The sequence below is a fragment of the Rousettus aegyptiacus genome, unplaced genomic scaffold, assembly GCF_014176215.1.
Source record: "Rousettus aegyptiacus isolate mRouAeg1 unplaced genomic scaffold, mRouAeg1.p scaffold_m13_p_3, whole genome shotgun sequence".
NCBI lineage: Eukaryota > Metazoa > Chordata > Mammalia > Chiroptera > Pteropodidae > Rousettus > Rousettus aegyptiacus.
Genome location: NW_023416306.1, coordinates 154,757,472 through 154,772,211, shown reverse-complemented (window position 1 = coordinate 154,772,211; position 14,740 = coordinate 154,757,472). Strand labels below are relative to the sequence as shown.

The 14,740-nt window shown below is 51.8% G+C and overlaps 2 protein-coding genes and 1 pseudogene across 8 annotated transcripts in view; 1 reads left to right on the top strand and 2 right to left on the bottom strand.

Moving 5' to 3' along the window:
* Positions 1–551: 551 nt before the first annotated feature.
* Positions 552–1,153, bottom strand: LOC107516670 (annotated as a pseudogene).
* Positions 842–12,667, bottom strand: GSTZ1 (glutathione S-transferase zeta 1). 6 transcript variants are annotated; one of them, XR_001598351.2, is made up of 10 exons: positions 9,740–10,764; positions 9,383–9,434; positions 7,661–7,728; positions 7,068–7,148; positions 6,613–6,738; positions 5,490–5,568; positions 4,869–4,921; positions 4,080–4,129; positions 1,904–1,958; positions 842–1,778 (listed from the first exon to the last, which is right to left on the bottom strand). XR_001598351.2 is itself a non-coding variant. In XM_016156618.2 (9 exons), exons 1-9 carry the CDS (start codon positions 9,755–9,757, stop codon positions 1,955–1,957), a joined length of 531 nt encoding a protein of 176 aa, XP_016012104.2. In that variant the 5' UTR covers positions 9,758–10,763; the 3' UTR covers positions 842–1,954. The 6 variants fall into 6 exon arrangements, 5 of the variants coding, with proteins under 5 accessions (XP_016012104.2, XP_016012103.2, XP_016012102.2 ...); XM_016156618.2 differs by having other exon boundaries at positions 842–1,958; positions 9,740–10,763; XM_016156617.2 differs by lacking the exons at positions 842–1,778; positions 1,904–1,958; positions 9,740–10,764 and adding exons at positions 2,722–3,281; positions 12,533–12,667.
* Positions 12,668–12,784: 117 nt separating this feature from the next.
* The window catches only part of POMT2 (protein O-mannosyltransferase 2), a 36,993-nt gene continuing 35,037 nt past the window's right edge, over positions 12,785–14,740 (top strand). For both annotated transcript variants that reach the window (XM_036238576.1, XM_016156597.2), the window contains exon 1: positions 12,785–13,264. In XM_036238576.1, the coding sequence (XP_036094469.1) occupies positions 12,816–13,264 (449 nt within the window). In that variant the 5' untranslated portion in view covers positions 12,785–12,815. The remainder of the gene's footprint in view (positions 13,265–14,740) is intronic.

The following is a 14,740-nucleotide window of genomic DNA, read 5'->3' as shown; positions in this document are numbered from 1 at the left end:
AGTTAAGAAAATACTGAGAATGAGGTTAATGATAGATGTCATCTGCATTTAAATTCACAGCAGAGTATAACAAACTGGGAGCTGGGTTTGGTCCAAAGGTGAAAAATTGGGTTTAGAGTGATGATTACTAAATAGAACAGTGTTGAGTTTTGTCGCTCTTCGGTCCCCAGTGATGTTCATTTTCTAATGAATTTACTTTGTTCACATTTGGAACCAGTATTTTGGACACCAGGGTAATGATCATTAACACAGTCTGGGAGGTATTAATTTAGCCTATTTTCATTTATAAAAATGACACCATATCTTTGATATCTCTTAAAAATGCTGCCTCTGCACATCCCTGTTGTCTGTTGTGGAATGAGAAGGACTCACATCTGAGCAGGGAAGGGTGCCATTTAAATATTTTCTTCTGTGAAAACTGGCTCTAAGATGAGCCTGTTAGATCTTTCTCTGCTTTCCTTTGCAATGTATTTCAGAGGCTGATGTATAAAGGAGAAACAGATCTGAAATAATTGTGAATAATAAACCAATAATAAAAAGTCCAGGCGGACTACATGTAGCTAGGGATCTTTAATGAGTTATGTTTAGATATGCTGAATGCAATATGTCACTGCTAATATATAACATACCGAAGATTATTTTATGACCAATCTAAGTTATTATTTAAGCCATCTACTATCATAAGCAAAGGGATGGAAGATCAGTATACTGGTCATCATGTGATACAAGGAAAAGTCAGCTTGAGGTCCCATACACTTTTCTGGTCCGTGTGCAGAGCACTGGTCCAAACCAGCACTGTGGTCCCCACTGGGTAGTGGTCCAACTTCTGTTCATCTTCAGAGCCAGTCAGAAGTGGATTCACATAAGTGTTAAGGACTACGGTATGGTTACCATATCTCCAGGGAAAATGCTTGAACCCATTGAGGAGTTGAGGGTAGGCAATGAACTCTGGTCTTGTGTCCCCCGTGGTGCGACTTCCGGAAGATGGTCAGCATGCTCACTCCCACCCCGAGGAGCACGACGCAGTAGGGGAGGGCCTTCCACATGCCCTTCCACTGAGCCCTCCTCGCGGTGGGTGCCACATAGGCTGCGCCAGCTGCAGCCGGAACTGAGGTAGCAGCCCAGAAACCCAGGACCCAGCTGCTGCTGCCATTTCTGACCAGGACTACAGCCTATTTTTTAATTTTTAAAGGCACGCATATTTGGTCTGTCATTGACACTGAAGTACTTCAGGGTGATATAACGTAGCTCACACAGTGCAGCTCTTGGCATTCAGTCTGACGCTCTTTAACCCACGAGGTTCTGGTTAAGTTCAGCAGCCGTCTTAGTTTGGGTATTCTCCCAAAGTGGAATGATGCCTGCTGTGACCTTGGTTTACCTCCTCCTCATACCTAGTTCTCTCTAGAATCATTCAGGGCAGGGGCAGTGATCTCGGGTTGTCTTTTTCTGTACCTTGTCCTAGATGTGGATTCTATCTAGTTCCCTTACTGCTAAGTATTTTGGACTTCTCTATTGCCTGGAAATGAGACTGGGAGGAGGAAGGGGTGGGGGAACCTGGTAACATCAGTAGCGCTGGAAATCATTTCAGACCATTTGGGCTCCCAAAGGCCTCTTGGTGAGAGGTAGAGCCAGCCGCTTCCTTAATCCTCAGGAAGTGGCAGCAGCATCTCATTTAGCCAAGCCTAGCCCCTGTGGCTTGCCTGCGGCTCCTTGCTGATCCCTTGTCTCTCCAGGGACAGGGAGGCCCACTGCTGTGCTCCAGCCAGGCAGGAAGTAACCTGAGAAAAGAGTCCTCATGGCAGCAGGGCAGGACAGGGGGTACCACGGACTCTCCCTCATTGTTGTGTCTTAGCTACTTCCCAGTTATCCCAGTTATGATCTGGTTCTGCCAGGACAAACTCACCTCATGAGCAAGAGTGGCCCACTTTGGTCACTTTAGAGCCTGGAACTCAGGTCATCTAAGAGAGGAAAGGCCACAGAGGGGCCCAGGATGAGAAGGGAGAATTAGTACCCTGGAATTGGGGCTGAAGGGACTCAACTGAGAAAGTGGCTCCCATTTGAACCAGACATATATACCTTAATTCCGTTTAAACTTCCACCATGCAGGAGAAATGCAATCTTAGCTATGAGACATCAAAGTTATCTTGTTTCACTGCCAGAAAGGATCCTAGTCCCCTACAATATCTCTGCTAAGAGGTGATCTTGGTTCTGGTTGAACATTGCCAGGCATGGGAACCAAAGGTAGACTGTTACTTGATTGGTCTCCTGAGCTAGTCTGGTCAGTATCTGTTCACACTGCCCATGGAGGAGGCCATCTCTAGTTTCCAGGGCCATTTGTTCCTGACTAGATTTACCTTAAGTGCCTGATCCTGGGACTGGTCCAGAAATGCTGACCCTGAAGATGAGGGACTGGGCTGAAGGGCCACCTTCCCTCTGGAGCAGCAGTGGAACATAACAATGGTACCTTTCCTAGTCCTGGGAACTCAACTGGTCACAAAATCCTTTTTCCTGCTTCTTATATCTGTTCTTTTCTGGATCTTGTCTGATTTTCTCAGGCAGGTTTTTGGGGTGATCTCTTTTCCTTGCTCTTCAGTCCACAGGGCTAGGCCTATCACAGGGTTGACAAGGGGCTAGCTGACTTCCTCTCCTGGTCCAGACACGGGGATTCCAGCTAGGAAAAGCATTCATCTTCTGGAATTGCCTTAACTGAACAACTGAACATTTCAGCCTTAACTGTCCTGGAGGACTGGGCTTCAGTTTAATTATCAGATTGTAGCGTGGCCATTCTTTGGGAGTCAGGTACCGTGGAGGGGATGGGAAGTGGTGCTCAGACTTCCTGTGGTTCTGCAGTAAACTTGCCAGGCATTTCAGTCTTCATTCTCACTTCATCTTCGTGACTGCTTCATGACACAGGTTGCAGGTAATGTTCCCACCTCCCTCCTTCCCACATACTCCCATTTCACCTTGCCCTAATTTGACAGATGAGGGGACAAAGGCAGAAAGAGGTTAAGTATTAAGGCAGATCCAGGGCTAGAGTTCAGGTTCAAGGGCTAGGAGCGTAAGTCTCCTGCCTCTTGAGTTAGGGCTTGCTCTTTTCCAGGCCTGTTCAGCCCTCTGGCTACTACTTCTGCACCAGTGCAGCATGGTTTGAGAGCTAGGCCCTCAGCTCTGGGGGTGTGTCTGGCTGCCGGCAGGGGTGAGATACTTGGAAGGCCTCCAAGGCCAGCAGTGATTTGTTGATACGGCTGATGGTAGGATATAGTGTGAGATCCACCTTGAACCTGTGGCAGAGAAACACCTACCTCAGCCAAGGTCTGCAGGGGTAAAGGGAGACTGCCCTTTGGGCGGTGGGGGAAGCACAGAAGCAAGGCTGGAGGAGGCCCCTGGGGCGGGCCAGGAAAGGGCAAGGAAGATGACCCTGCCAGGTGGGAAGCCTTATTCACAGGTAGCTAGCTCTCTAGCTCTTGTGCAGTATCGTCTGGTATCTGTTACCCACTGTTTCCATTCAAGCAATGGCTATTGAGAACCTACTACGTGTACGGCACAGTGCTAGGTATTTATATATACAGATTATCTCTCTACCCATGTCATAATCCTCTTGGGGGCAAGGATTGTATCATACATTTCTGTATCCCTAAGGGTGCTGAACGCATGCCTTGCACAGAGAGGTTCTTATTCACGCCCTATTGAAGGGCTGATGGATAAAAGCAGAGGTAGAGCTCACTGCCGGCCACAGATACACCATCAGTGGGGACAGAAGGCTCTTGGGGTGGTTTCTTCTAGAGGTGTCCACCAGGTAAGCCACCTCCTCTTAGGTTCAGGGGCTATACAGGATTGCCTGGGCTGCAGTAGGCATAGTAGGGGGCATTCCACTGATTTCTCTGCTCCGTCTCTTCCAGGCCACAGCGGCTGGTGTGGCCTGGCACAGGGAGCCCCTTGGCCAGTCAGGGAGAGTCTCTCCATGAGATGCTACCTTAGTAGCTAAAGTGGGGCGTGGGGAGGCTGACTGCGGGAGGAAGCTGGGTACTTTGAGGGGAGGAACCAAGAGGAAGAGGGAGGGTGGTGGAGCTCTCTCTTACCTTTCAGCATTTGCCACCTGAGGTACTAAGCAGAGGTCAGCCATGGACACCTGTGAGAGTGTTGGGTAGGTCTGCGTCAGGGTGTGCACCCCGGACTCACAGGCTGGGCTGGGTGTGTCCACTGGTGACAGTACTGGGGTGCCAGCCTATGATGCTCCCAACTGCTTCTGGCTCTTCCATCCATCCCCACTGCCCCACCCCCTTCTGCATCTGGGACTGTCCCCAGAGCAGAAGGCTTCTCCCAGGCCATGCTCCAGTTGCCTTGACAACCAACTCTGTGGGTGGTCAGAGAACATTTGACTGCCTTAGTGGATGTACTGTGCTTCTTAAAAAGACACCATCGCAGGCTCCTAGTGAGGGCTCCCAGAAAGGAGGAGGTGCCTTGGGGCAGCGGGGGGAAGGGGTCAGGTATAGGGGCCCTGGAACCAGAATTATCACAGGACCAGGGCCTTAGCCTGTAGGAGTCAAGGGCATCTGATCCCTAGAATCTCAGAATTGTGAGGGAAAGGAAACATCATCTAGTCTAATCCCTCATCTAATGTCTAGGCCACCTCCTTATCTCAGAGATGATGTCTCTAGCTAGGAACTAGCCAAGGAGCACCCCATGAGCTACCTTCTGCTTGGCATGGAGAGGACGACTTACGTGCCTTCCCCTCCCCCACCCCCATGCCTTCTCAGGAAGCAGTCTGAGCCGAGCCTGTCCTGGGGTGAAGGGAGATGGCGGAGTCTAAGTGGAAAAGGGTCATCATGAGGCAGGAGGCCGCTGTGGGCAGGCTTGAGAGGGCTCACCTCATCTCCCACACAGTACTTCCCGGCTGTGCTCTGCAGAATCTGCTCCAAAGCTGTGGGGAGGCCACATGAATAATCTTTACTCTGGGCACAGAACGGGGAGATCAGCCTTTCTGGGCCTTAGCCTCCATAGTTCTGCATGGGCAGCTATCTGAGGGACAGGCTGGGGCATGTGTGCTGGACGGATTATGGTGGCCAGATATAAAGAGAGTTGATAGGGACATGGGGACGAGATGATGTTTTCCTGGGCTCCCCAAGTCCAGCTGCCATGCCCTCCCCAAGAGGGGACAATACCTGCCAATGGCCAAGGAGCAGCTCTCACATGGACAGGCTGGCACTTTGTTTGCCTTGGTTTCTTGGCTAGAGAGGGCAGTGAAGCTGAGGTTGGGTCATCCAGCACCAAAGGGAATCAGATACTGAGGTTCCCAGAAGTACCAGAGGTTGAGGCCAGGTTTGGCTGCTGCCCAACCTACTGCCTCCTCAGCCCTAACCCACCACCCTCATCCATGCCACTATCAAGACCAAAGAGCCTGTGAAGCTACCTTCAGATGCCCAGGGCCATGGATGCAAGGGTCATTTCTCTGAGAGGTCACCTGGAGGCAGCTTACAGTAAGAACTCACCATTAAAGCCAGAGCTGATGGCCTTCTGGGCCCACGCCAGCTGTTTCTCCTGTCCCACTTCCTTCAGGATGGACAGGTTCTGTGCAGACCAAGGAAAAATCTGTGATTGACTTTGGGAGCCAGGCTGGGCCTGATCAGCCAAGCCTCCTCAGGGAAGCCCAGTTCCCGTATGTCCTTGACTGTATACTTGTCCTCCCCCTGACTCTCCCAAGTTCCGTGAGGCCCTTCCTCCTATCAGGGCCCCGAGGGAGGTGACGATCCCAGCAGCCTCCTGCTCAGGCTGCCCCAGTGGCTCCTGTAGTGTGGAAGCCTGTGACTCTGGCAGAGATGGCAAGGGTAGGGGCACAGGATGCTGCCATGGCTGACAGGTGTGGCTGTAACTCTCACACTCAACACTTCTCTTTTGCATGGTCCCTTGTGAGACGTGGGAGTGCACTGCAGGGTGGGGGTGCGATGGGGAGGCCCGTAGGACTGGCTTTCATGAGATTTGGACTCTGGCTCCATCCTTGTGCCCCTGGAGCCATTTCACTCCTGGGCTTCGGTTTTCTCACCTCTTAAGTGGCAATGACTGTCTGCTACAACCTCCTTTGTTACAAAAGATAAAGTGGCGCAGGTGCACAGTCAGTGGTCCTGGGCTCTGGTCTTTGCTGTCATACTTAGCTGAGTGACTCTGCAAAGTCACCCCACCATTCTGGGACTATTTTCTCATTTATAAAGTCAGGGGTTAGCACAGATTAATTGTTTTATTACTTAAAAAAAAAAAAACATTAACAGCTTTATAAAAAATAAAATCTTACGGGAATCCCAATCTATGATACGGAGCAGATGAAAGGGGGGCTGCCCTGGTGAAAGGCGGGAGGCTGGGACCTGTGCTGCTTAGCCACTCCCCTGTCGCCTGGCCTTTCCCCCTCCAGCACCTCTGGACATGCCCTTGAAAACCTAGGGGTTCTAGGAATGCAGTTGGGGACCCGGCAGACGATGCTGGGGTTCCCCCGCCCCGCCACGTGGTATAGGTCTCAGCCCCTGAGAATCCGTCTTCCTGCCACCCGCACACCCAAGCTGGGCGTCTCACTGTGAGCTCACCACAGTCAGTGTGTGAGTGTACAGTGCACAGGCGCCACACCTGCAGGGGCTGGATGCCTCCGGCGATGAGGTCGGAAATCATGCGCACGCTGGCTCTCTTCTTCGGGTCCCGAGGCAGGAGTCGTGGAGTGGGCCGAGTCTCCTCCAGGTACTCGATGATGGCCAGCTGTCCAGAGGGAGCAGTTAGGGACCCACAGTGAGGAGAGCACAGACAGGGCCTGGGGCCACTGGATCAGAGGGGACAGGACCAGCGAACTCCCTCTCCTCCTCCTCACCTGCCTCAGCTTGGGCCCTATGAAGCTAAGAGTCTCTGCAGGGGGACGAGCTCTTTTTGGATCCTCATCCTGCAGAACTGGTTCTCCATATGCTCAAATCTCCCTTCACTTCCCAAAGCAGGCAACCATATTCCTCCCTCCACCAAACATTAATCATGCTGGGAAGTCCTCTCACTCTGGGCACCGCTCCCACGAGGGGCCTCCCAAACCCTGCACTCACTGACTGGCCAATGGTAATGCCATCAATCTTCAGGGCTGGCACCTGCTTCATGGGATTCAGTGCCTGGAATTCTTTGGAGAACTGTGGAGAAAAAGCCCTGTGGGCTGGGAGGCCTGGCCTGAGTTGGCTGAAGCAGAACTAGGCCAGTAGGAAGACCCCAGGCCCGCTGCTCACTCCTGAACCTCCTAGGCCCAATGTGATACCTGGGCAATCCATACAGTATCCCAACCCCCAGTGGCCGCTGAGCTACAGGCTTCATCCCAGTGGCCTAGCTATCTGCGCCTTACACTGTGGCCACCAAGACACACGCAGAGGGCCCAGTATGGAGTAAGGACCCACTCATTACCCACCCTCCTGGGGTCAGGCATTGAGAGGCCAGGCGTGGAATGGAGCCTGGAGCCTGGGCCCTTCCCATGGCTCCTCTTGCTGCATAGCTTGCCACCCTGCCCCACGAAGGAGAGCCAGCAGCCTTCTCGAGCCAGTGGACCACAGAGCACAGGTTTACCTCTTGGGGGCGGAAGTCTGTACCCTCTGCTGCGTCCTTCTCCAAGGCCTCCAGCTCCCACATTGTGGCCAGGGGGAAGCCTCCTTACCTGCTGGCCCCCATCCTTTAGGAGGTTGACAGGTATTGTCTCATAGTCGATGCTTTTCAAGGCCAGAGCTAAGAGAGATGGCAGACAGCAGTCAAAGGACAGCCCCTGGCTGCACATTCCAGGACACCATGAGGCTGCAGAGGGAAGGTGGTCAAAGCCCAGCCCTTCTCTCTGGCTTCCCTGGTCACCACCTACTCCTCTAAGTCCATAACACTCTGCTTCTCTTGTCCCTGAACTCTTAAGAGCCTTATTCTCCATACCTCCAAAAGGGCCTTTGTGTCCCTGGGTGGTGCTCTAAAGGTGTGTGCCCTGGCACACAGCAGGGAAACACCTTCCTCATCTCTGTCCCTTCCAGGTCCTTAAACAGGGGTGAATAGGACTTATTTGTTCGAGACATGCAATTTTGCCCTCATTAAGGCATCTAAGGGCCAAGAGAAGGGGCTCAAGTGACCACGAAGTGCACACATAGGCCGATGAAACTCTTCGTCTGTTTAGAGAAGAATCCCTTTGTCATCCATTTTCTCTGCTCTCAGGGCTGTTCACTAGAGTCCAAGCAGGGCAACAGGGACCTTCGGTGGTCTTAGAACATCAGTTATGACCCCCAGTAACCATATTTCCTCTCCATCCCCTTTGAAATTTTCCCCTGGCAAGGTGAGGGTAAAAACTCTCAGTCAACCCTAACGGAGAAGATTGTGTGTGTGTGTGGGTGTGTGTGTGTGCGCGCGCGCACACACACGTGCACTTGTGCATTAAAATATGGTGAGGGCCAGTCTTAGGCAAGGGCAGAGAAGTGAGGGGAAGACATGATGTGTCACAGTCTGAAGAGAGTCTGGGAGACAAGGAGGTCCTCCTCAGAGCTGGTCAGCTCCACTAAGGACAGTGAAAGTGTCCAATGAGGCCGCGGAGAGACTGCGCGCATGTTGCTCTGGCTTCCGGCCCAGCCAGACCAGAGGCACTGGGTCCAGGGAAGGCGTCTTGGAGAAATGTGTCCTCTGGCACCACAGTGCTCTTGCCTACTGATTCCAGCAAATATCACGTGACTGTGGGATGGGGGTGGGGTCATGGAGGATAGCTTCCCAGTTAGGGCTAGGTTCAAATTTCATCAATTCATTTACTGTGTAGCATTTGGACAAGTAACTTTGTGGGCTCTGTGCCTCAGTTTCCTCATCTGTATAAGGGGGACAATAATAGCACCTCCCTCCTCAGGCTGTGAAGGTTTAAATGGAATTATCCACACAAAGCACTCAGCACAGTTCTCTTTCAGTATAAGCTGCTAGGACTATGACCTTTGCCAAAGGCTGTGTTAAACTGACAGACGGAAGGATTAAGCTGGGATAGACAATGGCCAGGTCTGTTTGATTTGCCAGATCAAATAACAACTGAGGAAGGCCAGCTGTTTCCTGCCAATTACCAAGGATCTCTGGATTTTGTGAGCCTGCTTTTAAGCATGGTTGCTAAGGGGCTTTGGAGAGCAGGGTGGGAGGGGTGGTGGGCCCAAAAGAAAAAAGAACCCTCCCTTCCCGCCACCCCCACTCCTCTAGTTCAACTTCCTAGGTGGAGGTGCTATTCAGGCTAGAGGGCTTCAGGAGAGTGGGGGTGCTGCTTGCTGGAGGTTAAGCCTTGTCTGACAGAGCACCCTTCTGTCTCAGGCCAGCTTTTCACAGGGCTTCCACCACCTTGTCCTACCCCCACCCAGGCTCTTGGCAGAGGCACAGCTCTTACCGATTCGAACTCTCCAGGAGCAGGAGCTTCGGAAATAGGAATAGAGGATGGGCTGAGGAGAGAGAGGATGAGGGTGTATATTAACCTGTGCTGGGTGGGTTCCCAACCCCAGGAGTCCACTGGAGAAAAGGCACCAGCCCCCAGCCAGGGGGGTCCGAGCCAGCACTGTTTCTTCCCTTCCTGCCAGGCCTCATTCCTTAGGCTTATGTCTGGGCAACTCAGGCCAGACTCAGCGCTCTCTGGATCAGAGGCCTCAGGAGTCCTGTGAGATCCCTCGGCTCCAAACTGTGCTGTCATACGTTCCTAAGGTGCGAGGGACCCCCAAAGCGGCAGCCAACCTTCAAGTGCCCTCCTTACCTTGCCAGACTCAGTCATGGTGCTTCAGTGACTGACCCTTGGCCTTCTGAGGTATGTCCCCTTTCACAGAGCTGCAGGACAGTGGGGGAGGGCCCCTGAAGGGGTGGATCCCATGAGCCAATGGGGAACCTGGGCTAGGCAGGCATCAGGGGAACTTTGACTCAAGTCAGAAAGGTTATCTCTTCCCAAATTGGAGGAAGTTTATACTCCTGGTGGAGCCAGGTTTGGTGTCCTGGGTGGACAGGGCGGCCTGGTTTTGAGGTAGTAGTTCCCTCCTTTTAATCATCTTACTCTTTGAAGAAGCTGATGTTGTGGTAGAGGGGGAGGGGTTATGGTACGCAGAGGGAGAAAGTGGTTCTGAGCCTCTAAGCTGGCATACTGGGGTCTGGTCCCAGTGAAGGAACCAGCCCTGTATGACCTGGGACAAATCCCTGCCTTCTCTAGTCCTCAGCTCCCTCATCTGTAAAATGGTTGCCCTAAAGTGATGGCTTAGGGTCCTTCCAGCAGTAGCAGAAGGACTAGGAATTCTAATTCTTGATGCTTTGGTGACCCATACTTTCAACCTCCCACCCACCAGTCTTCCAGGCTCTCAGCTGATCTCATAAAAATAGCTTGGGGCCCATTCACTCCAAAGCTGAGGTCTCAGGCTGGAAGCCCAATGTTTTGTTGGCCTACATAGTATTTAAAAATGTCTCAATTACAGTTAGCCCACCCCGTGTCTGTGAGTTCTGCATCTGTGGATTCAACCAACCTCAACCAACCCTGGATTGAAAATATTTGGAAAGAACAAGTTACATTGTTGCTGACATGTACTATATAGTTAAGCCTACAATGGTTGCATCTGTATTGAATATGTACAGACTTTTTTATCATTCTCTAAACAATCCAGAATGACAATTATTTATAGAGCACTTACATTGTATATTAGAATCTAGAAATGATTTAAAGTATACTGGAGGATATGCATAGATTATATGCAAATAAATTTTCTATTCGGGACTTAAGCATCCTCTGATTTTGGTATCTGTGGGTGGGTGGGGGGGAGGGGCCCTGCAACCAATTCCCCATGGTTATCAAGAGAGGACTAGCTCCCAACATTAAAAAAATCAGGATGTTTCATATACAAATCCTGTTGTCTGTTTTTTCTTAAAAAAATCTGGAGACAGTGAACTTGGCTTCCTTAGCAGCAACTACTGATTGGAGAGGATTCAGGGCCCCCTTCAGTCAGGGCCATGACCCCTCTGATCTGCCATGGCCCCCACTGGCCCACTTTTCTGAATTTTGTACCTTTAGGCCCATGGAGGCAGCTAAATATGTGAACTCTCCTCTAAAGTTTAAGGTACTCAAAGTTAATTCCTCTAGCGCTCATTGGGTAACCTGCATTTCAAAGTGGGACCCAGGATAGAGTCACTACTAATTAGCACTCATGAATTTTTCCAGACACATGTATCCGCATGGATGAGGGAGAACTCAATAAAATTTCTCAGGTTACCTGTCTACCATCTCTTTGAATGCAGATGTTTCACCCAAGTTCTCTCTCCCTTTTGCACCTCCCAGCACACTATCCCTGAACTAACAATTCCATCTTCTTGGTAGGCAAGTGTACAAGTGAGAACCCAGGCCCTTCCAGGTTGGTTCCTGACCCCAGAACTTTTGAAGGAAACTTTTACCCGGAAAGTGAAGGTGGTCCTGGCACAGAGGACAGGTGATGAGCAGCGGGTGTCCTTGGAAGGGCAGGAGTTGGGCTACAATTGGCTGTACCATATTTGGAGGTGCATCCCTTTCCTTACCTGGCCAGGTAGGAGGGGTCCATGGGGCCAAGAAAGGGACTGCTGGTGAAGGATTGGACCACTATAGAGTTACAGCTTAGAATCCTTGAAGGCCTTTCCTAATTACTGTGTACTAAGGGTAAGCAGAGTCATTGTAAATGCCACCGCCCTCAGGTTTTCTACTTAGGGGTCATCAGGAGACATACTGGAGGGCAGTTTCTTTTACCAATGATAACTACATAAGCCATCCCTGTTCCTTTTAACATTTGTAGAGCTAAATTTTAAGCTGAAGTAAAGTATCCACCTCATGGCCACTCTTGGAGGAATTTTATTTCCAATTCAAATATGTATTGACCACTCTAGCTGATTTTATTTTTAAACCATCTCTCCGAAAATCCTATTTGGGAGTGAGAGGGTTCTATATTATTAAAGCGATATTGTATCTCATCTGACATGCCTGTCACCTTCGAGCTACAACAGCAGCTCTCAAACTTTAATGAGACTCATCTAGGGTGCTATTAAACATGCAGATTCTCGGGCCCTGGCGTAGACTCTGGTAAGCTCCTCGAGTGACTATGACTTAAAGCGCCACCGGCCTCCCCTTGCCACTGGTGCTGTCCCAAAGCGAGACAACCCTGGAAGGCCGTGCGGTAACTGTTAGGGCCTTTCAGGCGGATCTGCCGGGAAAGGATGATGCAGGGTTATGCAGAAGAGGCAAGCGAGGGAAGCCCTAATAGTGTGTGTGTGTGTGGGGGGGGGAATCACGTGAAACGCGAGGGACTATCGACCCAACCGTGCCCGACACGTCCCCACGGGGCACGTGCAGCCGCGGGGCTAGCACGGCCTGGACTGACCTCAGGCCCCAGCGGGCAGCGCGCATGCGCAGAGCGGGCCGCCGCGGCGCAGCGCGCTGCACGCTGGGAGTCGTTGTCCGAGCTGTGGGCCGGGCCGAGCGGCTCACCCAGGATCCCTTCCCCCCAGTGTTCCTGAGTGGCGCCCCTCTCCCCGGATGTGTGGCACAGACCTTCCCCGCCTGCATCTCGCACTTTGGGCGGCCCCTCTTCCAGGCTAGGAAACTTCACGCCTCGGACTCTCCGACTTGTCGATGACTGAGGCCCAGGGAGACCCCGACACGCCAGCACCGGGGTTTAGGTCTCGGTAAAGCGAGGGGGCTGGACTAGAATGATCTTTACGGTTTCTTCTAGCTCGCCCCGCCCTGCCGCCACGCTCCCACTCCCAGCGCTGCTGGGAATTGCAGTTCCTTGAGTCCGTTTTCTCCCCGGCTCGCTCGGCCCTCGCGGTCCGTCATGCTCTGCGCCACTAGCCGCCTCCTAGCGGCCCGGGCGGCCGCCGCATCCCCAGCCCAGCCCAGGGCCCGGGGCCCCGCGCCCCGCTGCCGGCGCAGGGAACTACATTTCCCAGGGCACCCCAAGCTGCCCCTTTGTGGCTTCTTGGCTGGGCGGCTCGCAAGACTTAGCGTGCCTACGGGTCGGAGGGCGATCCTGAGGAGGGGAAGGATGCCGCCGGTAGTCGGCGGAGGGTCCGAGCTGCGTCTCCGGAAGGGCCGCTGTGGACCCCAGGTTGCTAGGGCATTGGGCCCGGACGTGGCCGCTGAGGCTGCAGCACGGAGCCCCAAACGGCCTGCTTGGGGCTTGCGGCGCTTTGAAGCGGCCGGCTGGTGGGTCTCGCTGGCCCTGGTGACACTGCTGTCTTTCGCCACCCGCTTTCACCGTCTGGACGAGCCGCGGCATGTCTGGTGAGTGACGCGAAGGACTAAGGGAGTACCACGGCAACGAGAGGGCGGGATGCTCCCTCTGATTGGCCTGAATGCACGGAGGGGGCGGGATTCACAGGGAGAGGGGCGGAGTCGTGCTGGAGGGGAAACTGAGGTTTCTGGTGGTTGCCTCTGGCTAAGTGCAGTATCTGTGAGAGGAATGTTTGCTCTGGTGGGTGTCATTGGGATTCTTAGGCTCTGAGAAAGCAGTCTTCATGCCTTTCAGGTTATGCTGCAGTGTCTCACTTGGCTCTCGATATGTGGCTCTTAAAGATGCTTTGTTTCCTAGGAGAACTGGAAAGTTTTTAGTACAGAATTTCCTAAGGGCTGTGTTCCTAATCAGCAGGATTTCCAGGCATCAGTGGAGGGGAACATTTCTGACTGGGTAACTTTATCCTGCGGAGCAGGGACAGCTTGCGTGTCCACGGATGGTGACAGGCTTCCAAGAAGCAGATCTAAGGTCATCCTTTGAGGAGAGATTTATTTTCTTAACGGTTTTATTTTGTAGGACTCATTTTCAGGACTGAGATATGGTCAGATTTCATAAGATAAACTTAAGTCTCCAGCTGAAAGGAAAAAATTTTAAGCCATCTGAAAACGGTTAATTTGTTTGGCCAACAAATGATACCATATTTTCTCATTGTCACCGAGGAGAAAGTTAGTGTAGGGATGTTAGAAATGGAATTCCTTGACCAAAAAGCAGTTAAGCTAACAAACTGTCAGAGCTATCCTACTTGGAAGTTAATAAATTAATTTGTTGTTGTTTTATGAGTCTTGGCAGAAGAAATGAGACTCCTGGGTCAGAGACAAAGGATTTATTACATACAACATAAGAAACAGGATGAACATCAGAATGTTGGAGTTAGTGTCTCTTGCCTGCCTCCCCTCCTTCAAGTCCCACAGGGTGATGCTGTGGATTCAGATGGATGACTACTCACATGGTGGGTTCCCTTGCAGCTGAGGAACAAATTTGGGGAATCTACTGTTTTATAGCAAGCAGTAAGCAAGGTTACTTTTTCTGCTAGAGAGAGACATTACCTCGTCTTTCAAGTTGCTTGGTGTAAACGCAACTCTGAGAAATGGCGTAGGTAAAGTGCAGTCAGTGCCTTGCATTCTCTGCATACCCAGCAAGAGCAAGAGACCCATGGAGGACTGTCTCTCCCAACAGTCTCACCCCTCTATCCTAAGTCATCTTGCCTTCTAGCAAATTATCATATAAATGTTCAACTCTGTTGGCTACTCTGATTAACCTGGCTGACAGAGGCAGGGACCAAATCTGTTCAGGTTGTCTCTTACAGCATTTAATCAAGACTGCTCTCAACAGGACTTGAAGTCACAGGATGAGGCCAACCTTGGTATTAACCTCAACCATGCCTTCCAGGGTCCTGGATTCAGCCACCTGTGAATAATTGTGTGTAGAGGGTTGGGGGTGGGGAGGAAGTCAGGGGTGTAGAAAGG

Bases quoted from the DNA above. Each gene is read 5' to 3' on its own strand.
- GSTZ1 (XM_016156616.2), bottom strand. The intron at 5,569-6,612 runs GTGTGGCGCCTG...TGGTCTGCACAG, and splicing joins GAGGCATCCAGCCCCTGCAG to AACCTGTCCATCCTGAAGGA. The intron at 4,130-4,868 runs GTGAGCCCTCTC...ACACTCTCACAG, and splicing joins AGTACTGTGTGGGAGATGAG to GTGTCCATGGCTGACCTCTG.